The 26,695-nt window shown below is 49.7% G+C and overlaps 1 protein-coding gene across 1 annotated transcript in view; it reads left to right on the top strand.

Annotated features, from left to right (window-relative positions):
• Positions 1 to 23,943, top strand: part of LOC101578331 (general transcription factor 3C polypeptide 3) — a 37,394-nt gene extending 13,451 nt beyond the window's left edge. The window contains exons 3-19 of the mRNA XM_004628610.2: positions 780 to 967; positions 1,997 to 2,120; positions 2,793 to 2,984; positions 3,465 to 3,630; positions 4,960 to 5,107; positions 5,972 to 6,047; positions 8,316 to 8,419; positions 9,208 to 9,379; positions 11,447 to 11,649; positions 12,982 to 13,083; positions 14,029 to 14,164; positions 16,227 to 16,464; positions 17,437 to 17,627; positions 19,209 to 19,333; positions 21,696 to 21,848; positions 23,702 to 23,895; positions 23,927 to 23,943. Coding sequence (XP_004628667.1) covers positions 780 to 967; positions 1,997 to 2,120; positions 2,793 to 2,984; positions 3,465 to 3,630; positions 4,960 to 5,107; positions 5,972 to 6,047; positions 8,316 to 8,419; positions 9,208 to 9,379; positions 11,447 to 11,649; positions 12,982 to 13,083; positions 14,029 to 14,164; positions 16,227 to 16,464; positions 17,437 to 17,627; positions 19,209 to 19,333; positions 21,696 to 21,848; positions 23,702 to 23,824 — 2,441 coding nt within the window. The 3' untranslated portion in view covers positions 23,825 to 23,895; positions 23,927 to 23,943. The remainder of the gene's footprint in view (positions 1 to 779; positions 968 to 1,996; positions 2,121 to 2,792; positions 2,985 to 3,464; positions 3,631 to 4,959; positions 5,108 to 5,971; positions 6,048 to 8,315; positions 8,420 to 9,207; positions 9,380 to 11,446; positions 11,650 to 12,981; positions 13,084 to 14,028; positions 14,165 to 16,226; positions 16,465 to 17,436; positions 17,628 to 19,208; positions 19,334 to 21,695; positions 21,849 to 23,701; positions 23,896 to 23,926) is intronic.
• Positions 23,944 to 26,695: the final 2,752 nt, after the last annotated feature.

Genomic DNA, 26,695 nt, shown 5'->3' on the forward strand with positions numbered 1-26,695 from the left:
GTAGAAATGGCTCCCTTTCATTCCTAGTTGACCAAGAATTATTAGGAATGTATGTTGAATTTTAACAGATGCTCCTTTTATGAAGATGAGGTTTTTCATTTATTCCTGTGATAAATTTTATACTCTTTTTGCATGTTCAGAATGCCCGAATGTGGTGGTTCCCATAATTTCCTAGCAACACCAACGTGTGGCTGACAAGGTGCGGCTTTTACAATTACTAAGCCATTTCTCCTTAACCTTTGGGTCTTGAACTATTTCGCTCAGGTGAGATAAGCTTAAGGGCTTTTGAAGACCAGTGTACACTGAGCGTGATTCTTGACCGTTTTCTTGTACCTCTTCTGAACGGGTCCCATGGTTCTGCTGTCGTTGACAGAAAAGTGTCTCTGGCCTTGAACTTCTTTGCTCAGTGAGACCGTCCTCGCATGCAGACACCCTGACGGGTGTCCCAGGTACAGGTGCAGCATGGGACGTTAGGGTCGTCACCGATCCTGTCTCCATGCGAGGGGCAGTGTGGGCGGGCCAGCCTGTGTGCTGGCCATCCCGGGCTGCCTCGGAGCTTCCGGACTTTGGCGCGGCTGTCCAGGGTTTGCTGGCGTGACCTTGGGAGCCAGAGGCTGCTCTCGGGCCTCTTCTGTGCCGGGTGCTGCCCAGTAGGTTGTGCCTGTCAGCCTGAGCCAGCTTAGGCTTGTGTCTTACAACGCAAGCTGGGGAGCTGTACTTTCTTTTGACTGCAAGTGCCTGAAGCTTTGCATTTTCCCGCCTCACTGTCCTTTCCTTAGGAGAAACTTCAGATGGGGTGAGTAAGTCGGTGCAGAAGGTCTTTGACTCCATGCTTGGAGAGACGGAGGATGATGAGGACGAGGATGAGGATGAGGACGAAGACGAGGAGACCCCTGAGCAGCCCACAGCCGGTGATGTGTTCGTGCTGGAGATGGTTCTCAACCGTGAGACCAAGAAGATGATGAAAGTAAATCCTTACTTGTTTTGGCATCTGTGTGAGGAGTGAAACTGTCATTGAGAGTCAGGTTTAAATTACACTTGGGAAGAAGGAAAGAAGTGCTTCAGGACAGTAGTTGTCATTTATTTGTTATGCCTTTCGGAGAATTTCAGTGTTAAACCTTGATTACTGGTGTATGTCAAAATGAAGTTGTTTCTCTATTACAAGGTTGATGGTATATCTCAAGTATTTTTATGAAGTTCACTTTGAATGGATAGATTTGAAAGGTGGATCTTCAGTAGGCTGTAGCATACTTTTCTTGGCATGTAACTCCATGTTCCAGCATAATGATTTTAGTCCAGGTAGTAATTTGGCAGTTTTCTTGACCACTTTCATTGTTCTCCTAACATATTTTACCATGCTTTGAACTTTTTATTTGAAGTTTCGTTTGTGACTTTATTTCCCTACCTTTTATTTCCTTTTTGGGGAAATTTTCCTTTCCTTTCCTTTTTTTTTTGCAGAACCGGGGATTCAACTCAGGCCCTTGCGCTTTCCAGGCAAGCGCTTATTCTACTGAGCCATCTCCCCAGCCCCCGTAGAGTAATTGTGTTGTTTTGTGCATTGGACTTTTTCCTGCAGTGTAGACTTTTATGGAGTCAGGAGTGTAGCCATGTGGTCTCTTTCTCTCTCCCCCATTTTTAAAAAATGCATTTAGTACACAGTGTATAGGGTCTCACCACATAGTGATTCTCCTGTTTTCTGCCTCCCAGTGCTGGGATTACAGGCATGTACCACCACAGCAAGTTTCAGTCACTGTCTCGGTGTGCCCCAAGGGCAGGGCTGGCACAGCATGCTGGGGATTGAACTCCAGCTCATGTGCGCTGCCTAAGCAGGTGCTGTAGTCTGCTGAGCTATCTGGCCGGCACTGGTCTCTTAAGTTAGATGTTTTAAAAAGCTTTATGGGAAATTAATTTCATTATGTTTTATATTAATGTACTTGGGATGAGGGTGTAAACTTTACTGTGTTTTTATTTAGATGTCATTTTTTCTGTCATACAGGAGAAGAGGCCTCGCAGCAAACTTCCCAGGGCACTGCGGGGGCTTATGGGTGAAGCCAACATTCAGTTTGCACGAGGAAAGCGCGAGGAGGCCATTGTGATGTGCATGGAGATCATCCGACAAGGTGCTCTTCCTGGGACATTGTGAAAGCGCAGCTTAGTGGCCTGACGTGAAAGCAGATGGGGCCCCAAACTGTCTGTAGAAATGACTCAGGAACTTAGAGGGTATTGGCAGTATATTGTTTGTTTGTTTGAGCCAGAAGTTTTCAGCCTGGTCCTCAGTTCCCCAGGTAGTTGGCCTTGAGGGGCCTGTGGATCTTCCTGCCTCAGCCTCCAGGGTGCTGGCATCTCAGGTGTGTGTCGTCACGCCCAGCTTTACAGCAGTATTACTGAATCAGGTTGAGGTTCTGGGTTTAGGTGCTGCTTAGAATCCCTGTCTGCTCATCAGGTATCCCTAGTGCAGGAGCTGGATCCTGAACACTACTCTGATGTGCTAGTGCCCGCTGGGGTGAGCTTGATGAGAAATTGGGCCATGTGGCAGCCTTTGTGAAGCGTTGAGTTCGTCTTGATACTGTATATTTTGTTTTGTTTAACACTTCATTAACAACTCTAAAAATTCATGAAAATAAAATGAAGCAAATTAAAATACTTTGTATAATTATGCTATGTGGTTTAAAGAGTTTTGTAGTTTTAAAAAGTCCACACTGAGCAGTCAGATGGACATGAGCTCACATGGCTGCTTCCTGCAGCTCACACAGCTCCCTCAGCCATGAGATGTGTTTCTCCCCTTCCTGTAGCTCCTCTGGCATATGAGCCGTTCTCTACACTTGCCATGATATATGAGGACCAAGGTGACATGGAGAAGTCGTTGCAGTTTGAACTGATTGCTGCACATTTAAATCCCAGTGACACTGAAGAATGGGTTAGACTGGCAGAAATGTCCCTGGAACAAGACAATATTAAGCAGGCTATTTTTTGCTATACAAAAGGTAATTAAAATATTTTCCTTGCTTTGATTAGATGCTTCATAATAGGTGTTTAGTAATTGTACTCACAGTAGTGGTTATGACGTTGCTGAAATGGATTTGTTTCCTACACTGTTTTACCAGTAATAGAGTGCCTCTGTTCTCATGTTATCAGCTGCTTTACTTCTATTGTCATTTAATATAGCACAAAAGTTGATAAAAGAACAGAACAAATTTTAGTTTCCTGCTCAAGTGTGCTCAGTGCTAAGCTCTTCCTTGAAAATTCAGGTGAGACTTCAGTGACTGAGAAGCTGTGGAGACTCAGGTTTTATCTGGTCTTAAATTGATTCTTCTCATGAATTCCTACAAAGATGCTTTCTTCCAGATAACATTCTGTTTCCATTGGAGAATTAGTTTGTGGCGTTTATTAAATTTTCTGGGAAAATTGTAGGTCCCATTCAAGTACTGAGTTCCTCTTTGTAATGTAATTTTTAATCCTTTTAGCTCTGAAGTATGAACCTACTAATATCCGTTTTCTGTGGGAGCGGTCAAGTCTGTGTGAACAGATGGGCGACCATAAAATGGCGATGGACGGGTACCGGCGCATTCTAAACCTTCTGCCTACGTCTGATGGAGAGCGCTTTATGCAGCTGGCTAGAGACATGGCCAAGTGAGTTTGCAGTCTGATGTGTACATGAGCTGTTATTAGTCAGTCTGATTTTATAAGTCAGAGTATAAATTTGAAATGTGACTGTCATTGGTATTTGGAGAAGCATTTTATGTTGCAGTTACAATTTTCTTTTTTTTTTTTTTTTCGGAACCGGCGATTGAACTCAGGCTCTTATGCTTGCCGGGGAAGCGCTTATTCCACCGAGCCATCTCCCTTGCCCCCCATGCAGTTACAGTTTTCTTTGGTACTTTTGTGTTTCTGAGTCAGCTGACTGCTTAGAAAATGTTGTCTATGAAGTTACAACATCCATGCTCAGATGCTGAAAAGTGAAGCGTGTTCTGAAAGGTGGTGAGGTTCCCAGGTTTTCTCTGCTTCTGTTATGCAGCCTATTTCTGGGCAGATAAAGGGCAATTTCATAGCCCAACACCACCTGGATAAAGACCACAGAATTAATGGGCCTAACCTAACGTGTCCACATCAAGACAGCTAATGAGGCTTATAAAAAAGAAAGTACACAAGACAAAAGGTGCAGTATTTTTTAAATTATTTTTTGTCAAAGGTATGCCAGTGCCAGGTTTATAATCTGGGATCTTGTAGTCAGTTCATCTTAAGCCAATAGAATGTTTTGAGACTAAAAATTTTCTTCTACAGTTGTTACATGTTATTCGTTGGGTATTTTTTATTCTAAAGTACAGGAAACATTTTGCGCACCTTTTGTGTTGTGCACTTTCTTTTTTTTTAAGCTATGAGGGACTATGAAGGACTATGAAGGACTCGCCAGGTGGCCTGTGCACAGTTCTGCTTTTCTGTTTGTGTACTGTGTGTTTTTGTTGGAGTAGTGATAGCCAGCTCCGATACTGCCGTGGAGATTGTCTTATGTGGAGCTGGGTTAGGTCAAAGTAAGGCGCGCCTTAGGAGACAGGTGGGGGGAGCAGGCGGTGCTGGAGGGGCTCCTAACAGGGCAGAGGAATGGGTTATAGGAATAAGGGGAGAGGGGAGGATTATAGGATGCTCACACAGTAAATCCTCCACTTACAGACTAGTTCTATTCCAGGAGAATGTTTGTTAGTCTGATCTGTTCCTAAGTCCGACAAAGGGAGTCTTACACAGTATGCCCATGACACGTGTGCGACCCGAATGGTTGCCGATCATGGACTCTCTGTATCTAGATGGGATGCTCCAGGCTGGAGATGTACTAAAGTTGGTGAGGTCCAGGGCACTTGTATTTCCTGAGACTTTAAGGAAGTGAAAGTCAGTTGTTGGGTGGCCCATGCAGGAAGTTAGTTTCATAATCAGACGTAAGTATTGGTTTGTCTTGCCAATTTGTAGGAGTTACTATGAAGCCAATGATGGTACTTCAGCTATTAACATAATTGAAGAAGCGTTCTCCAAGCACCAGGCCCTGGTCTCCATGGAGGATGTCAATGTTGCAGCCGAGCTGTATATTTCTAACAAGCAGTATGACAAAGCATTGGAGGTAGGAGTGCTGCTGCCTTTTCCTGATTGTACGTTTCAGTGTTTGACTCGTTAGCCATCATTTTAAGCACACTTAAATTACATATCTGCATAACAGGTTTCTAGATTCTATGGTAATTCTATATGGAATATAAAATGCATTTCGCCTATGGTGCGTGAATCAGCTGTCACTAGCGGTGATGCATGTGTGGGCGCGGCCGAGCAGCAGGACCTGTAGGCAGGCTGGGTCCTGAGAGCCAGCTCTGGGGCTGCGGAGTGTAGCTTTGGTAGCTGGTGAGGTTTGTAGTACCTTTAGTTTGTGTTGGTTAGTGTGTAGTGAGTGTGACTGTGTGGCAGGATTCCTTGTTTTTGTATTTACTAGAGGGTCTACAGGGTCTCACTACACAGATCAGACTTGTAGTGAACCTCCTGTTTTCAGGCTCCCAAGCTCTGGGATGACTGGCATGCGCCACTGTGCCCAGTCTCAGTTGCCATCTCAGTGCGCCCAGGGATGGGGCCAGCACAGCATGCTGGGGATTGAACCCCGGTCCTAAGCAGGCACTTTAATCCATTAAGCTATCTGGCAGACCAGGATTCCTTGTTTTAAAAAGACTTCTCTGTTTCATATCCCCGATCCTTTTATTGGGGGTTGGGGGGGCTGGCTCAGCCCACTGTGAGGGCGTGGCTGGTATAGCATGTGGTGCTGGGGCTCTAGGGATTGAACCATGGTCCTTGCACCTGCCTAAGCAGGCACTTTAGACTAATGAGCTATCTCACCAGATTTTGATGTTGCGGGCATTATTTGAATTATTTATAATCTTCACATTTTGGAAAAAGGTTTTTCATATGTAAATAACATTTTCTTTCTCTTTTCCTATTCTTTTAGATAATTACAGATTTTTCTGGAATTGTCCTAGAAAAGAAATCTTTGGAAGAAGGTGGCCCCTCAGAAGAGGATAAAGGTTGTAGATTGCACACACCAGGCGCGTGCCTGCTGTGCTCTTTTCCAATCAATAGTTAACCTTCCCACAGCAATTACACCCACATGAATGTGCCAGGCTTTCAGGGACCTCTGAACTCTAATAAATGGGCACTGCTGCGAGTGAGGGGATATATCCAGGAGTAGGAAAGGAAGCACGCGGGGTACAGGTGTGGGAGCCTTGTGTGGCCTGGCGGGGCCCTCGGGTGGTCAGAGTGCTGTGTGTGGGTCTCTGGGGGAGTAGTGGTATGCGGAGACCAGCAGTCCAGGTGCTGCCCCTGGGGGTCTCTGTTGGGAGATGAAGTGCTGCTGTCCAGGTTCCAGTCTCTGCATTCTTTTGTGAAAATCAGCAGAATGGTCACTTTGTAACAGATGAGTGTTGGGTGTTCTCACGCTAGCTGGAGGGGTAGAGCAGACGCACCACTCCCTTGGGCTGCAGGCCCTGGCTCTGGCCCTGGCCCTGGCCCTGGCCCTGGCCCTGGCCCTGGCCATGGCCCTCGCCCTCGCCCTCGCTCCTTCCTTTCCCATCCGGATGGAGTTAGTGCTGTGAGCACGCTGGGGCTCCAGGCTGCAGCTCAGTGGCCTGCCCTTGCTCTCTAGAGCCCTTCTTGCCTCAAGCAGTGTTTTTGACAGTTTGATCTTGTCTCAGCTGCTTTCTTCCTGTGTGCCTGTTCCATCGGACTTTTAATTCCAGCTTTGCAGTAAGTCTTGATTCAGGATAGTTGATGTTTACTTTGTGATTTGATACAAAAGCAAGGGTTTTGGTTTTGTCATTTCCCAGACTGCTTGGAGGAGGCATATTTCACTGCGCAGCATCTGTGGATTTGGGCGGCCACATTGGTACTGCAGCTTGGGTGCTTCCAGTCCTGGAGGCTGGGTTGTCTGAGATCAGGCCCTGTGGCAGCCTTTCCTCACTTGGGGTGCCATCTCTGTGTCCTCCCATGCAGGAGGAGTGAGCGGAGCTTCTGAGCTCTCAGGAGAACAGAGGTCCTACCCCTGTCCTCCCGACCTGATTGCTGGCCGAGGCCCCAACCCTTCATGCAGTCTGCTTAGGGTTTAGATTCAGTGCTTGAGTTTTAGGAAAGTAGTTTCTGCCAAGTAAATACAGATGATGGAATTTGCGGTATGGAACTCACATATCCTGTAAGTAGAATCCCTGCAGTGAGATAGACCTGGACTTGTCTTCAGGGTGCTGTGGCTGAGGGGCTCATTGAACAGACTAATGTCAGTTAGTATCTTGGAGCTCAGAAATTAAAAAGTGTCCTAGTATATAAAACTTCTCCAGATCTTCCTATAACTAGAGAGCTTTGTGTGGTAATATGTATGTATAAAATGTCTGTCTGTCTATTTGGTAGAGGATCTTGTTATGCAGCTTAGACTTGTAGTGATCCACCTGTCAGCCTCCCCAGTGCTGGGGTCACAGCGTTGCGCCTGTTTATGGTGGCCAGCTCAACACAGAGCTGGCATGGCATGTGGTACCTCGGATTAAACCTGGGTCCTTGCTCTTGCCAGGCAGGCACTTAGATCACCAAGCTATCTCCCTGGCCCCTTTATGTGGTAGTATAATTTTTAACAAGTTCTATAAAAGTAGATAGATTTAATTTTTAAAGTAATTTAAAATTTTACTCTACCATTGAAAGTAAATTGCTGGCCAGGCATGGTGGTGCATGCCTGTAATCTTAGCACTGGGGAGGCTGAGGCAGGAGCGTTGTTGCAAGTTTGAGGTCAGCCTGAGCTATAAAGTGAGTTCAAGGCTGGCCTGAGATGCATAGTGAGACTCTGTCTCAAAAAGACCAGAATAAATAAATGAATTGCTAATGTGTTATGCTTTAGAATTTTCTGAAATGGAAACACGAAATTTATACAGAATGTGTAAGTGTGTGTCAAAAGTTTTTAACATTGCCCACAGCTTTAAAGATTGTTTTTGCTACAGTGAAGTTTTAAGAACAGTGTCATTTCATCCCTTTCTTAGCCTTTTGTAGTAAATGGCAGAAAGAGGGTTTTGAATTGAAGAAGATGAGAATGCCTGATCTCAGACATGTTATGTCTTTGAGGCTTTGGTGGGCAGTCTGGGGTTCATGTTCTCTTGAGGAAGTGGACAACAAGACCAGAACGGGGAAGGCCAGTGCAGAGGCAGGAAGAAGGCGGTGCAGTCGCTTGCTCTGAGTGCTCATGCAGAGGCTGAGCACCCCGCTGCTGCCAGCTGAGCTCAGGCGTGGAGACGGCCTCTTGTCTTTTTTTGACCCTGCAGCAGACGAGATGGTTGCATGTGCGATCCCCGAGGGTGTGCCCATTGACATCATGGTGAAGCTCATGGTCTGCCTGGTGCACCTCAACATTCTTGAGCCACTCAGCGTGAGTAGCCTGAGGGCCACCAGCAGCAGGAAAGTGCAGCAGTGGAGGGCACAGAAGGACTGTGTTGCCCTCCTGTCGGGGTCTGGGAAAGCTGAATGTTTTGGGTTTGGGCTTCAATAGGTGTTTCCCTTGTTAAATAAACAATCCAAAGATCAGAAATTGAGATTGGGTCTTTGGACAGTTGCTAATAATCCTGACAACTATTTGCCCTTGATAACCTTGGACAATTCAGTGAATTGTAGTGGGACCTGGGGAGGTCACTTGGTGGTAGAGTGCTTGCCAGGCATGCATGGGGACAGGTGGGGGAGAGGGACGGGAAATGTATGGGCATCTACTTTGTTGACCTGCGGACAAAGTATTGAGTAAAATACAGCATAAAAATCCCTATTTTGATGGGTCTTTGTTCTAATGGAATTGGATAATAAATTCATAAAATACTTAATGGGCTACTAGTTGGTGTAGGTGTTCTACAGAAAAATAAAAAAGAAAAATAGGTAACACTGTGTTTGGAGAAAGCTGTACGTTTTCAAGAGGGGTCAGGAAAGCTGCCCTCCCCAAGGTGACCTTGAGTGAGGGCTGCTGGTAGAGAGGACCGGAGAGCCTGGCTCCCTGGACAGCTTGCCCACGTGCTTGGCTGCTGGAGGAGCAGTGCAGGTCATCAGGCGGGCTGGAAGAGCAGTGAGGGAGGTGTAGTCCTTTCTGCAGGCGAACTCGGGAGCGCATGTGCACGCTAAGTGGGCTTTGCACGTGAGAGCGCGCGGCTGACTCCAGGCTCCTCTGCGTTCCAGCCTCTCCTGACCACGCTGGTGGAACAGAATCCCGAAGACATGGGCGACCTCTACCTTGACGTCGCAGAGGCATTCCTGGAGGTGGGCGAGTATGGCTCCGCGCTTCCGCTCCTCAGCGCGCTGGTTTGCTCCGAAAGATACAGCCTTGCTGTGGTTTGGCTTCGCCATGCAGGTGACACATTTCTGTGGGACAGAAGTGTTTAAATTCCATCGGTGGCAAGAACTTGCTTTGCCAAGGTGGTGGTAATCACAGAATCACTCTCAGTGCACGAATTTCTGGTTTCAGGGCAGGCATTGAAGATCAGTATTTTAAATTGTCTTCATAGACTACTAATTGATCCCCCCACACTCATGGTTTGGAGGAACAACTGACAGTGGTAATAGAGTCAGAGGACTGACACGTCCCTTAAATGCCCGTCTCAGCTCTACACTTGAGTTTCTAGGAATGCATTACTGGACGTGGAGTACAGTCTTATCCTTGGGAGAGCTTTTATAGATCTATATTTAGTGTTATTTTTAAGAAAATATTTGGGCTGGTCAAATAGCTCAGCGGATTAAAGCACCTGCAAGCCTGGGGATTGATCTCCAGGCCTGCCGTGCTGGCCCTGCCCCTGGGGTGCACTGAGATGATGGTGATTGAGACTGGGTGGGTGGCACACACCTGTGATCCCAGCACTTGGGGCTGTAAACAGGAGAATCACTACGAGTCTGATCTAGTAGTGAGACCCTGAACACCCTGTAGACCCTTCTTTAAAATATAGAAAAAAAAATACTTAAGTTTTCATGGCCTATAAGCCACATTATACTTTATCATTTTATGGCACTGTGCCTGAGTACCTAGTAGTCCAAAATCATTTAGAGTAGAAAAATAACTTACTAGACTTCTTACTAATTGAATATAAAAAGCTGTGTTAAAAGTAGAGCACTTGTGCTTTACTCATGATGGAAGAAGGTTCTAGGCTCTCCAACACTGGCAGCGGACAGTTCTCTGCACTGGAGAAAACTGGTTGACACTTCAGGACTGGAGTGGAGCAGCTCGCCGCATCCCAGGAGCCAGGAAGGGCCCTTCCTGGTGACGGCGCAGTGCCAGCGCTGCCCCATCATTAAACATAGTCTTTGGGATTTGCATTTTAAAGATGAGCAGAGATTAAGTGTCTTTGCTTTCCTAAGACTGTGATAGTGAAATTTCTCCTGTGTTACTAATAGTAGCTTCTTTAAAAATCATGTTTAATTATGAGCATGATTCTAGTAAGTACTATTTCCAGTTTGAACCCATGTACTTGAGGTGAATGGAGGATAAAAATCCTGCATACCTGAATCAGTGCAGTCTTTCTTTTTTTTGGCAGAACTGGGGGTTGAACTCAGGCCCTTGTGCTTGCCAGGCAAGCTCTTACTCTGTTGAGCCATCTTCCCGGCCCAATCAGTGCATCTTTAAAAGTGACAAATGAAAAAGTATGATGCCACTCTGATGGTCCTGTTAAGTGTTCTAATTTCTAAGAATTGACTGTAGACAGTGGTTTCGGGAGATTGATGAGGACAGTGGGAGGCAGAAGGGTCATGTGGGAGATCACAGAGGTGGAAGCTTGAGGAGGCAAAGGAGCCTGTGCTGTCCCCGGGGTCTGGGGCAGAAGAGCACGCGGCACTGTGGGGTGGGGTCCGCGGTGTCCTGGGAGTGTAGCCCGAGGAGGCAGGGTGAGGAGCCCAGCACCCAGAGCCAGGAAGGTGACAGGATGTGAAGTGGGCAAGGCCAGGGCGGAAGCCCCACAAACCCAGGCCTGGGGCTGTGTACAGATCCTAATTTCTAACTACGGAGGCAGCTGGTAGATTTTAAACCGCTATTCCCTAATAAACATGTCTATGGATTAACTCCAGACTTACACATATTTATAGTGGTATTATTAGAGGGTAAATTTGGAAATAATTTAAGTGTCCAATAATATGGTTAAATATTCAATTTCATTATCGTACAGTATTCAGGAAGCCACTGAAAACATGGGAAACTGTCTGAAGCATAGTGCTGCGTGGACAAAGCTGAGCTCCAGATTGTGTCTGCTGATTGCATCCTAGCCTTTTAAATTTAATGAGCTACAGAGATCAGTAGAGTAATTGGTCAGGAAAAGTGCTTTGCACATAGGTGCACTTTGCTCATCTCCTGCACTGTTCTGCTCTGCCACCGGTGGGAAATCATCGTGGCAGTTTGCAGTCTTTGTTCAGCCAGTGCTCTCTAACCCGCTCCTAGAGTGCCTGAAGGCCCTGGGCTACATGGAGCGCGCCGCCGAGAGCTACACCAAGGTGGTAGAGCTGGCCCCACTCCACTTGGATGCCAGGATCTCCCTGTCCACCCTTCAGCAGCAGCTGGGCCGGCCCGAGAAGGCACTGGAGGCTCTGGAACCAATGTACGACCCAGACACGCTGGCCCAGGATGCAAGTGCCGCGCAGCAGGTGGGCTGGGGCCTGGGGTTCCTTGCTGGGCCGCCTTCCGGTACTTGCTGCCGCTGAGAAGAGCACCTGTGGCTTTAGCCAAGGTTTCGCTTCAGTGTACCAGACTCGGTGTGTTTGACAGATTGGATCCGTGGGGACTCTTATCTCCATGAAAGGGCTTTCTTCAAGAAGACAAAAAGCAGTGAATGCTGTTGAAGTTGAAGCCCTGGGGACCTCCTCTGCCTCTGGTGGGAGTATCAGACAGCACAGCTACTATGGGATCGGTGTGGCGATTTCTAAAATAGAAATTCCCTCAACCCAGCTGTGCCTCTCCCGTGTCTGTTCCCTGAAGAGTTAGGAGTAACATGCGGTGCATGGCACCAGCCACGACAGCTTCGTGCTGGCGTCCAACTCCATGCCCATCCATAGGCTGGAGAAGCAAACTGCAATGTAGAAACAGGAATGTGAGTATTCAGCCGTAGAGAATAAATTTGTGGGGCTCAGTAGAATAAGCATTTAAGGGCCTGAGTTCAATCCTAGGTTCTGCCAAAAAAGAAAAAACAAAAAGAATAAATTGGTGTCGTTTGCAAAAAAGGATGGATTTGGAGATTGTAAAGTTAGATGAAATAAGTCACTTTTTTTTGCTACCAGGAATTGAACTCAGGACCTTGCATTCGCCTGGCAGGCCCTATGCTGCTGAGCTATATCCCCAGCAAAGACAGAAATATAAATGTTGGCATTTATGAAGTATAAATGAAAAGTAAAGCAAAAGGGGTGGGAGGAAGCAGGGAGGCAGGCTTTGGAGATGGGGAAGAGACGGGGAAGGGAAGGGGCCGTGACAGAGCTGTGTGTCTGCCGCAATCTCTGGCTGCCTGTAATGTCTCCAGATGAATGCAGCTACTGTAGACTGCAAATGTACACTAAGAAAAACTGTCCTTGAAAAAGGATTTTTAAGTTTCCCAAGTTCCAGCCACTTTTTGGTATTTAGGACAAGGGTGTACAGGTCTCACTGCGTAGATTAGTCTCCTAGTGATCCTCCTGTTTACAGCCTCCCCGGTGCTGGGATTATAGGTGCATGCCCAGTCTCAATCGCACCCTGGGGCGGGGCCAATTCCGTAGGCCTGGGGATCGAACTCCAGGACCCTGCATCTGCCCACGCAGGCACTTTAATCCACTGAGCCATTTGGCCAGCCCTTCAGCCACTTTTTATTAGACTTTATAAATCATAGTTGCTAAGATCCTGGACTGAATTATTATGAAAGCTCAAAAGCAGACGCTCTTACAGCCTGGTTTCTAAAGCAGAACTCCCTGTGTGCATATCCCGCCACCTACCACCATGTGCTTGTCCCTCAGGAGCTGAAGCTGCTGCTGCACCGGTCCACGCTGCTGTTCTCGCAGGGCAAGCTGTACGGCTATGTGGACACCCTGCTGACCATGCTGGCCATGCTGTTGAAGGTGGGTGGCAGCGTGCCGTGCGTTCCTGCTGGCGGCAGTATTAGACAGGACCCAGCTGCTTTAGCACACACACAAGAAAGTTTTCCAGGTTGAAGTTTGGCCTTAGTGCAGAACGCAGGCACAGTGTGCTTGCCAGTGTGGTTTCTCTTGCTGTGTTTCCCCTGCTTGGCTGTTTCTGTCCCTTCCCTCTTCTCCTCTGTCTTTCTTACGTGTGTGTATGTGTGTGGAACCGGGGATCGAGCTCAGGCCCTTGCGTTTGCCAGGCAAGCGCTTATTCTCCTGAACCATCTCCCTCGCCCCTGTCTTTCTTACGTGTATTTGTTTTCTTTTAGTTTTTTGAGTCACAGCTTTTTGTTTTTTGTTTTTTCTTTTTGGTATTGGGAATGAAAAAACCTCACACTTGCCAGGCAGGCATTGTGCCACTAAGCTATAGCCCCAGCTCTGTTTTTTTGAGACAGTGTTTTGCTATGTGGTTCAGGGTGACCTTGAAGTCACTGTGTAGCCCAGGTGGGACACGAACTCATGGCAGCCCTCCTGCCCCAGCCCCCACGTGCTGGGATCACAAGCGTGAGCCACCATGTGCCCAGCTCCGCCCATTGTATGAAGCATGGTTAGCTTCATCTTCCCTTCTGAGGTGAATAGTGTGGGCTCCCAAATTCCTCTTGCAAAGAATAAGTCACTATACGTTCAGGGGGGTGTGAGTATGCGTGTGTGCGCGTGCATGTTTTATAATATAGTAATTTGCTCTTTATTTTTTTATGAGCAGAATGTATTTATTGAGCAGAAGAAAGCTCCTGTCCAAGAGAGAGACGGGAGGGGGGCCCGAGAAGGTTGTCCCTGCTCTTTTTATTCTTCGTAGAGTTTTCATTTACATTCATAGTGCTTGAGGCTTCTTGGTCTTTGACAAATGGACTAAAACATACCTGCCTGTTGTCTTTACTTTAGGTAGCTATGAACAGAGCTCAGGTCTGCCTGATATCCAGCTCCAGATCTGGAGAGAGACACCTCTACCTTATGAAAGTTTCGAGAGACAAAATAGCAGACAGCAGTGACCAAGAGACAGCAAATTGTGATGCAAAAGGTAACTCACTTCCTTTATTATATAAAATTCAGCTGAACTGACACTCATGAAGTAACTCACAGTAATCTCATTGAAAATAGACCCTGCTCAAATAAAGTGAAATCGCCCACTCTTAATACCTCATGTACAGTGAGCCCATTTGATGCTAAAAGCGAAGTTTAATACGCACACAATGAGTCTGTGACGTGTGGCTGAGTCGGGTTCATTCCTAAATCCAGGTCTGATAAGGGGGGGTCTCACAGCACACCTCAAATGATTGCAAGTCAGGAGCTGACTTCACTTCCCTTTAACGTGTGAAGGAAGCTGGCATCCCATAATCCCAGCACTCTGGTGGGCTGAGGCAGGAGGGTCGTAAGTTTGAGGGTTGGGTAGATAGCTCAGTGGTCTTAGCCTGTTAAGGGTGAGGACCGGGGTTCGATCCCCAGTGCCACATGCCATGCCGGCTCCAGAACCCCGGGCACCCTGAGCCAGCTACCAAAACGGGGCGAGGTGGCGCACACCTGTAATCCCAGTGCTGGGGCGGTTGAGACAGGAGGATCACCGTGAGTCTGAGCTGCATAGCGAGACCCTGTACCACATCAGTAAATAAATAATAAAAAATAGAAAAGGAGGGAAGTAGAGGTACCGCTTGGTACAAAGGCGCTGGCTCCATCCCCAGCAGTGCACGATTAACAGGAAAGCTTTTCCTTGGGTCTTTCTGTGAGAAAAATAAAACTTTTTATTTTTTTACTTTTTTGAAGAAAAAAGTACTTGTGAGAAATTTGTGAAGCACAGTTAATAGCAGGGTTGTTCGTCTCGTCGTCTCAGGCACAGATATTCCACTAGCTGTTGAACACTTCTGGCAAAGGTGGTAACAGTCCTAGAAGTGCTGTGGAATAAGTTGTGCCGGTCTCAGGTTAGGATGAGGAGACATCGATTTCTAACTGGAAAAACATCAGGTGTGCTTGAGTAAGTTGACCACTAGAGAATTTTAGAAAAGATTTAGGCTACAGTCTAGAGCTTGCGGGGACAAGACAGCTGTGTAGCAGCACAGGGTGCAGGGCGTGAGCACCAGAGGACCAGCGGGGCGCGCAGCTGCCGAGATCTTGGCTGTGTGGGTGGCCCCTCCAGCCCTGCGTCTGGCCCCTGTGTTCTGTTATTTCTGTATTTTTATGTATTTGGGACAAGGTTTCACTCTGCAGCTCGGACTCAGACGCATAGTGATCCTCCTGTTTTCAGCCTCCCAGCACTGGGATTACAGTCATGTGCCACCACACCTGGCCTCTGACCCTTGTATTCTGGGCTGTATTCCCACAAAGTTAGAGTTTCTTCTGTATCTGACCTGCCCATTTTTTTCGTTGGTTTCTTAGGTTAGTACAGTTGTGTTGAGTTTATCAGGGTGGGTGGGAATCACACTCCCCTGGCAGCTGGGGGTAGGACGCGCGAGCTGTAGGCTTCCACAGGCTGCGTGTTCAGCCCTTCCAGCTGCTCTGGTTAGGCATGGGGAAGGTCCCACTGCACCGCAGCTGCATAGTTTGATCATGTCCTTATTTTTTTGTGTGGTTGCTTCTGGTAATTAAAGATAACAAGTCGTAAACCTCTTTGTATTCCTTCATACTTTGATTATCTGGGTGGATTTCCAGGAGAATAACTGGATCAATCAGAGTAAACATTTTTTTCTATTAAGGTTAAAGGCTTCTTACAGAGAAATAAGGAAAGAAAGTTTTTAAAGGAAAAGAAAAATTTAAAGGCAGAAGGGGACAGTGGAGATTAGGTTAGGACAGTCTGTGTCTCAGCATGAACTTGACCTCACTTGCTGCGCACCCTGTGGCGCCTCGTCTCTGCAGATTTCTGTCTTGGGCTCTGTCCTGCTGCAAGCTGGCTGGCAGTGAGTGGGAAGTCTGGGGTTGCACATTGTCACACCTTGTGGAGGGGACGGTGCTAAGGGAGCGCCTGCTAGAGCCTTCTGTCAGACTTGTGAGCACGAGTTCAAGCCCGTGAGACCAGGGCTGTGAAGGTTAGCTTAAAGCTGGTCGTGGGGCTTTCGTGGGTGCCGCGCTCACTGGCTGCACGTGTCTCACAGCGATATTCGCGGTGCTCACGAGTGTCCTGCCCAAGGATGACTGGTGGAGCCTTCTGCTGAAGGCCATTTACTCCCTGTGCGAACTGGCCCGGTTTGAAGAGGCCGAGCTGCTGGTGGACTCTTCGCTGGAATACTACTCATTTTACGATGACAGGCAGAAACGCAAAGAACTGGAATACTTTGGTCTGTCTGCTGCGATTCTGGACAAAAATTTCAGAAAGGCATACAACTATATCAGGTGACTTTCTAATTTATTAGATTACTCAATACTGTACATCCTTTTTTTTGACAGGTACTCATAATGAATTAATACATGCTTGTTGCTTACCAGTTTGGGTCACTGGTGATTATCAGAGGTAGCATTTGAGACCGGTAGTGTTTGAGGCTCTAGACTACACTTTGGGGGTTCGGATCCCAGCCCTGACACTTTGTGGCTGTGTCATCTAGGCTAGTCACTGCTCGTGCCTCGGTCTCTTGTATATAGAGAAAGGCCGCTAGTTCTGCCACCTCGTAGTACATTACGTGCTCTTCCAAAGGTGCGTTGAGTTATTGCATATAAAACTTTTGTGTTTTTTAAGTCGTGCGTGGTAGCTCACGCCTGTAATCCCAGCATTCTCTGCAGGTTCAAGGCCAGTGTGGGCTACGTAGCACGAACCTGCCTCAAAAAGAAAAAGGAAAAAACACTTTTTGGTGGTACTGGGGATTAAACATGGGGCTTTTGCACTGCGTTACCGGCCCTTTTTAGTCTATTTTTAGATAGGGTCTTGCTAGCCACGTTCCCCAGGCAGGCCCTGCATTTAATGGCTTTCTTGCTCTGGCGTCGTAGCCTGCTGGGATGCAGGCGTGCAGTGCACACCTTCCCTTAGAGAAAGCCTTTGACTGCTGCTTGAAACAGTATTCATCTCCGATCTGCAGTTGTGGGAAGGGAGAGAAAAAATGAAACGTAAACCATTTCTTAGGGGCTTTTTTTGTTGTTGTTGTGTTTAAAAGTTTTGTTGAAAAGCGAAAATAAGATGTAGGCTACTAACTTGAGCAGCTTTTTCTAGATAAATCATCTGTTGTGTAAGAGGTCTCGCTTAACTAGATGGAAGCAGTCTGCCGTCCTTGTTGAAGGGGTGCATCTGGGAAGGATGGCGCTGCAGGTTTCAGCCTAAGAAGTGAGAGTTTCTTCATACTTGATTTCCCTCTTACCATCTTCCCGTGATTCTAGGATAATGGTAATGGAAAATGTCAATAAGCCCCAGCTCTGGAATATTTTCAACCAAGTCACCATGCGCTCCCAGGATGTGCGACATCATCGCTTCTGTCTTCGTCTCATGCTGAAAAACCCAGATAACCACGCCCTGTGTGTGCTGAACGGACACAACGCGTTCGTGTCAGGCAGCTTTAAGCATGCGCTCGGTGAGTGCCCAGCATGTGGCTGCGGAGTGCGGAGTGTGGCTCGGGGCTGGGCCGGGGAGCGGCACTGCCTGGGTGTAGGCGCTCGCTTCTCCAGGGCCGATTACTCCTGCTGCTGCTCCTTTATCTCTGCAGTGAAGATGTCCTTGGACCTTCCTGTAGGTAATGGGGGAAAATTAAATGAGTTCATATAAACTACTTCAAGCAGTGCCTGGAGGGTGGGGATGTGGCTCAGCAGCACAGCATCTGCCTGCCTGGCAAGCACAAACAATGCCTGAGCCTGCTGTGGCACACACCTGCAGTCCCAGCAGTAGGCTGAGGCAGGCGGCCCGCTGAGCTCAAGGCCCGGCTGAACTGCATAAGGAGACCCTGTCTCAAAAAATACAAAGTGCTGGTGTATAGAATAAGTTCTCTAAGCACTACAGTGGTTCCTTGGGTTCACAGGTGCTTTTGTTTGCAGATAATTTTGTTCCTGAGCAGAAGCATTTGGCACAATCTTGTTTTTGTTTGCAAATTGCGTTGGATGGCAAGCAAGGTGTTTCCCACACAAACTTGGCCATATTTTCCAAAATCATAGAACAAATTGTGTGTGAACCGAAGAGCCGTTGTATTAGCAGTGACGACAGCAGTGTTAGCTTGTTAGTCTAACTTCTAGTCACAGTAGGTCTCACAACGTATTTTAAAGGTCAGTGATTCTCCCTGCTTAGGGTTGTTTAAAAAATAATTTTTATTATAGATGTTTTGTCATCTGCTTTTAGTTTGAAATAATGCAGAAAAGGACTTAAGATTTGTTCATAGTCATTTTTTAGGGTCACAGTTTTTATATGGTGCTTAGGAATTTAAGGAATGGGCAGGTGAGGTAGCTCGGTAGTCTCAGGGCCTGCCTGGCGAGTGCAAGGACCCAGGTTCGAGCCCCAGTACCACAGGCCACCCGGGCCACGTAGCAGGAGGCAAAGATTCTTCCTTCGGGAGAAAAATGTTGCCTCACGTCTCCTCCACGCTTGATTGCTTTTTCACATGAATGTACAGCTGTCTGCTGCTATTTTGTTTTCAGACTCCCTGTTTCATGAGTTTTCAAAAATACTAATGTAAATTATCACGAATGTTTTTGGTTATCAGGGGATTTTATGGTAGTGTATAGTACTGTATATTTATGCTTTTAATGATTTGTGCCTTAAAAATTTTTTAACGTATACAACTATATTAGAAATGTTAATTCTAACACTACAAGAACATTAACATGCACTGTTTACAGTATGTATTTCTTTAGTGGATGAATGCATATGTACCGTACGAAGGGCTTATAAAGCCTTAAAATATATAAATACTAAAATAAATGTAACGTTGTTACTTGCTGACTTTCACTTGTTGCAGGCTGTCTGACACTAACCTCCCGATAAGCGAGGGACCGCTGTATACGTGTAATATGTAGAGTTCCTAAAACTCCGTATTATTATGTTAGGTAAAGTTAGCTTTTCTCTGGAAAAATAGTTGCTACGTTGAGAAGAAAACCTTCTAAGGACCAACCTGTTCTCCTTTTGTCCCTCCCGTGGCCACATTTGAATTTGTGAAATGGGGCTGCAGCACAGTACACACAAGCCTTCCGTGCCCGTCGCGACGAGCCCCTCTACAACCTGTGTATCGGCCTGACCTTCATCCACATGGCGTCCCAGAAGTATGTGCTGAAGAGACACGCTCTCGTCGTGCAGGTAGTTAACCGGGCTTCTGAGGATCTCTCTGTCCCTTGAAAATGTCTATTTAATGCTTTTCTAAAATGCTTCTTCACCTTCACGTGTAACACTTCTCGGTGTACGTGTTGAGTGACAGTGCGCAGCACCAGTACCACGTGCGGCGCTCAGGGAGCTCTGCCCAGTGTGCATGGGCCACAGTGTAGCATAGCGATGTGACAGATGTCACAGCCAGAATCCACGGAGGCTCTGTTAGTGTCTTCTCTTTGCCGAGACATATTCCCTGTCACCTGCGACAGCAAGTAGGAGAAGTTTAATTTGCTCCAGGTTTCAGTTTGTGACCGCTGGCTCTGAGGCAGAGCCATCACGGCAGAAGGCTGTAGTGGAGCAAGACTGTTCAGTTCAGTCACAGCAGCCCAGCCCTCTTAATTCAGGTTGCCTTGAACTCACAGTGTCCAGCGTGGCCTCAAACTGGCAGCAGTCCTCCTGCCTAAGCCTCCCAAGGGCTAGGCTTACTGATGTGCGTCACCACTCCTGGCTGCGGCCTAACCGGTTTCTGATGGAGCCATAGCCTGTCCGTCTCTCACTGCTGGGCACCTGTGGCTCAAATGTGTTATGTTCCTGCCAGCTTGGAGCATTGGTGGCACATGCATGACTGTTCCGCCAGGGGCATGCGTGCACCAGGCTTCAAGCTGGCAGACATGGGTTAACTCACGCTTCATCTCCCCTAGGGTCGGAACAGCAAGTTGGTAATTCCACTATCCCTCAACTGTCCCCCTACAGCTGGAAACTCAGCAGTCTCACTTGCAGCATTTGTCAGAAGTTCAAGTGTCAGGCTGGGGAGATAGCTCAGGAGCATAAGTGCCTGCCTGGCAAGTGCAGGGTACCAAGTTTGATCCCCGTACCAAAAAAAAGTCGAAGTCTCTTGTGAGTCTTAAAGCAAATGTATAGGTTTTTTTTTTTTGTTTTGTTTTGTTTTGTTTTGTTTTTGTTTTTTTGACTGCCTTTTTGGAACCAGGAATCAAAGTCAGGACCTCATGCTTGCAGGCAGGCCCCTTGCTGCCAAACTAAATCCCCAGCCTCAAACTCTTAGTGATGAAGCTCTGTAGGAATCAGAGTGTAGTGATGTAATCTCGGGGTAGAATGGCACAGGCACACGTTCCATTCCAAGAGGACATGGATTGGACAAGGATTGGGCCAAAGGAAGGCCGGAGCCCTGCGTGGCAGCCGTTACCCGTATGAGGTGCAGGGTGTGCCCTGAGGACCTGGGCAGCCCTTCTCCACGGCCTTACCGGTTGCACATGGCGTGGCCTGCGCCGGCTGCCCTGCCCTGCCACGTAACCCCCGGCCTGCACCTCACTTCCGGGCGTCAGCTGCATATTTGGCTTCCTTCCCTGCCCCTGACTACTGGTGCTCACACTCGGGGTCGCGAGGTCCCGTGGTGCTCTGGCCTGAAGCTTCTTTTCACAGTTCCTGCGTGCGCTAGTGCCCGAGCAGTGACTCCCTCCAGTGTCCCCTGCCATCGGGTTATTGACGGTTTCTCTGCTGCGCAGCGCAGTGGCAGTGCGTTCGCCTCAAGGCCCTGTGCTCAGAGCCCAGCGCCGCACAGCAGGTTTCCCTTGGTTCTGAGAAGCATGCAAATCTGGATTCCTCTAAGCATAGCTTGCGTTGGCTGATGAGATTATAAACTCTTGTGGCCGGCAGGATAGCTCAGCACACTGCAGCACCGGCTTAGGCAAGTCCAGGGACTGGTTTCATCCCTGGCACCACCTGCCACACTGGCCCTGCCCCTGGGGCACACGGAGCCAGCCATCGAGTCTGGGCGTGGTGGCGCACACCTGTAATCTCAGCACTGGGGAGGCTGAGAACTGGGTCCCTGTGAGTCTGAGCTGCATAGTGAGACCCTGTACCAAATACACTTTAAAAAAAGATTATAGATTGTTCAGAGATTTTTATTTTATTTTATTTTTTTTGAGACAGGGCTTGCTAAGTCATCTGAGGAGGTTCAAATGGCTGACCCTGCTGCCTCAGGCTGCAGAGTGCTGCGACGAGGTGTCACACGAAGCCAGTCGAGATCAGAGGCCTGCTCTCTGTGCACTACTGTGCCGTCCGCACTTTATGATTTCGTTGTTTTACATATTAGATGCATCTAAGTTATGTGATGGTTATAAATAGCTTATGTTCTGTAGGGTAGGACTTTTTGTCCTTTTTTAAAAAGTTATTTTGGGGACGGGGGAGATGGCTCAGTAGAATAAGTGCAATGGCCTCAGTTCAATCCCCGGTTCTGCCAAAAAAATAAAAATAAAAATGAAAAATATATTTGTTTTCCCAGCACCTGGCCTCCTTACCAGGTGAGTGAGCTGTTGAATTCTCTTTCTGGTAGGGCTTTGCCTTCCTTAACCGGTACCTCAGCCTGCGTGGACGGTGCCAGGAATCGCTCTACAACTTGGGCCGTGCCCTTCACCAGCTGGGGCTGACACATCTCGCCATCCACTACTACCAGGAGGCGCTGGAGCTCCCCCCACCCATGGCGGAGGTAGGTCTGACCACTGGACACCGAGGGGCCGCTTCCGTTCCCGCAGGTAGGGCAGGTCGCTAGCTCTGCCTGTCACTGTGCTCACTGGGACTCAGCTGAGAACTCGTGGATTGAAACACGCTGTCCCGACCCTGCAGGACTGGACATGTGGTGTTGGCCTTGGGCCTTAGAGCCGCTTGGCAGCTCCAGCACCCACCCGCGGTCCAGCCTTGCTCTGAACTCTGCCCCCAGCTGTGCAGAGGAGCTGCACTGGGCGGTGCTGCTCAGCCGGGCTGAAGCACAGCTAGCGCGCGACGGCAGAAGCCCAAGCAGGACTAGGGTGGTAGGGGAGTGTGCCCAGTGCTGTGGCATCTTTAGTGTGTTCCTGAAGGAGACAATTTTAAATTTTTAAATATATATACATGGAAGTATATAAAAATTTTGAAAACTATTTCATCATCTGGGTGCCCTTAGTTTTGGTATTTCATCAAATGAACATATTTTATAGTTACAGGTGGTGAAATACACTTGTGTTCTGTAGTTTATAAATACCTAGACACATTGCTGCTCAGATTTTACAGGGATCATTTTTAATTGTTGCATTTTTTTTTTTGTTGACCCTAAATTTTCTGTCTGAAAAGTTTTAGAAACATTGGTCAGTTTTTTTTTGGTACTGGCGGTTGAACTAGGACCTTGTGCTTGGCAGGCAGGCACTGTGCCAGGGCTAAGTTTGTGTGTTTTATTTTTTTAGACAAGGTCTTGCCATGCAATCTAGACTGGCCTTGAACTCTTAGTGATCTCCTGCCTCAGCTTCCCAAGTGCTGGGATTATAGGCGTGCCTTGTTTTTCTATTTGATACAAAACTGGGACACGCTATGGGGTGCCGTGTGATTTATTGAAGTGTGGGTATGCTGTGCAGTATTCTAAGCAGGGGAAGGACCTCCTCAGGCATTTTTGGGGAAGTCTTCGGAAGTGCGCGGTATGTTGTCCACAGGCACCCTGCTCCCGCCTCCCTGCCCCTGCTCGCACCCTCCGGAAGTGACCTGGTTCTCAGGTGCTGTTTTCTGTGCTGGCTTAGCTCCTGGAGCATGATGCCCCCCTGTGGTAACTGCAGGGATGGCAGCGTTCCCCTCTACCGCTTTGTGCTAGTGCTTGGCTGCTTCTGCTGCTTGGCTCTGAACGGTGCTGCGAGTGATGCCATGCTGGTGTCCTGCCGCCCTGCTGCCCTCTCCTCTGGATCCACCCGCGGCTGGGTCGGGGATGTCTCCCTCTGGAGCCTGTGGGTCAGGCCGAGTCAGCAGGCGGAGTGAGTGCTCGGGTGTGGGACTCACAGAGCCTGTTGTGCTGGCTTGGGATGAGGACTGCCACCGGGCCAGGTGTCTGTGTCTGAGACAGTGACGGGAAGGAGCCGTGCTGGGCCGCGGAGGGAGAGCCCAGAGCAAGCTGGTGCTTTATGTCCACAGAGCCGCCATAGGTTGGGCTCCTGGTGCTGCAAACCTGGGTCCTCCACGCCCTGTGCTGCCACCCCAGGTCACAAGGACCAGGGCTGCGGCTCTACCCAAAACCGCCTGGCCAGCAGGGATTGAGGTGGGGCCCTGTGGGAAAGGCGGGTACTAGAGGACTTGTTTGCCGCACATGCCTCAGGTGTGCAGCAGCGCAGGGGCCGGGGCTCGCGCAGCCCGCCCCGTGAGCCGGACCTTTCCAGCACATCTTTAGCAGCGTCGCTGCTCTTGGCGCTTCCTTCCCTGCTTCACGGTGTACTTTCGTTAGCAGCATTTGACTTCGAGTAGCCTTGGAGCTCGCACTTTTGCAGGCTGTTGGGGCTTGTCCTGTTGGCAACCTGAGAGTGCACGTTCCCGTGTCCTTCCCTCCAGGGCATAGAGGTGGACCAGGTGGACTTGCGGAGAGACGTCGCCTACAACCTGGCGCTCATCTACCAGGGCAGCGGGAACACGCTCATGGCCCAGTTCCTGCTGCTTACGTACTGCACCATATGAAGCCCTCGGCCACGGTGGGGACAGCCCGTGCGTAGCCACCCTCCCCTTCAGGATGTGCCTGGCAGCGCAGTCGCCTGGCGGGTGGAGCTCCGTGCAGGGCGCCGCCTGGCTTCCATGCCCAGCTCCAGCCACACAGCTCCTGTGGTTTGTATGTAAAATTTGTTTTGCCCTTTCACTGTCGCTGTCCTCTAGCGCTCTGTAGCACAGCTGTCTTAAGTGCTGAGCTGACACAATGGCACGTGGCTCGGGTGTTCCGTTGCTCACGTCTGCATGAGCTCCTGATGCAGCGAGGCCCCGACTGAGCCACGCTCCTGGGATGGAACCTGCCAGGCTGGGCACCCTGCACGGGTGGGCACTCGGTGCCCGCGGGCAGTGGCAAGACATGCCCGCTACCCTCCCCGTCCTACAGCCTTGCCCCGACCCCGCGGCAGCTGTCCGTCCGCACAGCTCTTGGAATCCCAACCTGAGCAGGTGTCTGCGTGGAAGCAAGCGTCGCGGTCTGCCCGCGCAGCCCGTGGGCACTGTGGGGAGGGGAGTGCTCATCAGAGAGCCTGAGGCTTCGTGAGCAGCACCTGACAAATGATTGAAAAGGGTGCGTGGTCGGAGAGACACGACTTAACCATTCTTTCTTAATCTGAGTGCATTTAGCTGTGTTGATGAGGCTGCTTCCAAACTTACTGCTCCAAGGCCCGAGAAGGGCGTTGTCCCTGTGTGCGCCTTCCTGAGGGGAGCCTGAGGGCCTTGTGCCCAGGCTCGGCGCGGCCCCGTTCTGAGGCCCCTGGAACCAGGGAGTGGAAGAAAGCATGGCCGAGGACACGTGAAAGCTTAGGTTAGAGCCCCGATCGCCTCAGGTCGCACCTCAGACAGACGTACTTGCAAGGTGTCGCGATGGCTTAATGGCAGGTCTTCCGGGGGCAGTGGTGTAATCGGCACGCATGGCTGTGACACCCGTCCGCCTGCGAGAGGCCGCGGGCAGAGACGGCGGAAGGCCCGATAGTTCCTGCTGCTGGTCGTAATGTACGTCTGGAGTGGAATTCGTATGTCACAGGGAAGCGCATCTACTCTACGTGTAATTTAAATAAAGACTTTCTAATTAGTCTCGTCCGTCTTTATTTTGGAGGCAGGGTCTTGCTCTGTGGCCCAGGCGACCTCAGAGTGGTGGCAGTCTTTCCTGCCGCGGCCTCCTGGGGCTGCAGTAGCAGGTGTTTCACCACGCCTGGGCAGTTCCTGTTTTTATAATGGAAGTCATTACACAGAACGCTGCTACTGGGCTGTGGCCCCTCCACGTGGTCCCCATCAGAGCCGCAGCAGCCGGCGAGGCTGCCTCGCCACCCCTGCTGAGGGTCAGTGCTGTTCAGACTGACAAGAGGCGCCAAGGTGAGAGACAGGAAGAGGAAGCGCTTGTTCTTAGAGTGTCAAGCCCAGCGGAGGATGTCTGTTAGGGTGGCTTCCAGGAGCTTCCGCAGCCGCCCCCTCCCGCGTGGGCGCACCCGCTGCTGGGCTCCGAGCCCTTCATTAGGGCCCTGAGATGCATGCCTGTGCCCGGGGGAGGCGGGGTCGAGGCGGGGCTCTCCGTGGAGCTCTCACCTGGGGAGAGCCCTGGCCCCAGCACCTCACCGGTGTGTGTGTCGGGAAAGAGTAGGCTTAGGCCCTGAGAGGACAAGGCCAGGGAGCGCGTGCTCCGATCCCTGCGGCTCTGTTCCCGGCTCCTCCCAGGCCTCTGCGCTCTTAGCAGGGCTTTGCCCTCAATACGCCCTTGGTTCTTAAGGACTCCTGCTGCGTGCGTACAGCGGCGTCAAGAAGGAAGGCCTCATTGATCCGTTGCCATTTCACCCAGCCTTCACTCGTGTTTTCACACCAAGCCCAGAGCTTGCAGGCGGGGACACTGCCACAGATTTGCTGCTGAATGGCAGGTAGCAGCACAGGGCCTAACTGAAGACTGTTCAGTGCAAGAACAGCGAGCGCCACAGTGTCCGGCTTCTCGGGCGATGCTCGGCGTGTTCCTCTAGGGCACTGATCTGGGCACTGGCTAGTCTGACACAGTTCTGGAGACTTCGGTCCCTGGTATCTGGCCTGCTGCCCTGAGGCTGTGGGAAGCAGCGCAGCCCTGCGAGTTTGAGTGGCAGAGGAAGCCATTCACCGCATGGTGGCTGGGAAGCAGAGCGGACGTGGGTGTGGTCCCACTGTCCCCTTGTCACTTTCCACAGACAACCCCCACTAGGTCCCCTGGATTTTAGCCTCTCCCAGCTCCTAACAGCAATGCTGGTGAGGACAAGACGGCATCGGGAGGACATCAGGGCCCTGGCTCCAGCATCCTGGTCCCAGCCCCCAAGGCTCCTCTTTGTCTGAGTCTCAAGAATCTTGAGGGTTCCAGCCCAAGTCCAAAGTCTGCAGAAGGAACATGTACTGTGAATCCCTGTGAGGATAGGAAAGTCTAAGATAGCACCATGCAGTGTCAATACACCCATCTCAGAGAGGAGCAGGAGGGATCAAAGTAGGATTGAGACCCAGCAGGGCCCTGTGTGACATCAGCGTGCGGCTGCAGGATATGGGCACCTGGCCTGGCAGCTCTGCTCAGTGCCCACGGCCTCCCCAGCAGACAGTGCACGGGGCTGGCACTCAGCTCCTTGGGTCTCCACTGCTCTGGCTCCCTGGCAGCTTGGTGTACCATCGTGTCAGGGCCCTTTGCAGGGACGGGCCCCCTACCTGGCCGGCCGGGCCTCCCTGCACATCTCAAGGAAGCCTTGAGATGGTGGCTGTGCCGCGCATGCTTGTGAAGCCAGCAGCGGCCTGTGGTGCTGGGCCTGCTGCTTCCGGCATGCGAGCTTCGTGAGCGGGTTGGACCGAAGCAGCCTCCTGCGAGACCGTTTC

The sequence above is a fragment of the Octodon degus genome, unplaced genomic scaffold (assembly GCF_000260255.1).
Source record: "Octodon degus isolate 3935 unplaced genomic scaffold, OctDeg1.0 scaffold00025, whole genome shotgun sequence".
In the NCBI taxonomy this organism is placed as follows: Eukaryota; Metazoa; Chordata; class Mammalia; order Rodentia; family Octodontidae; genus Octodon; species Octodon degus.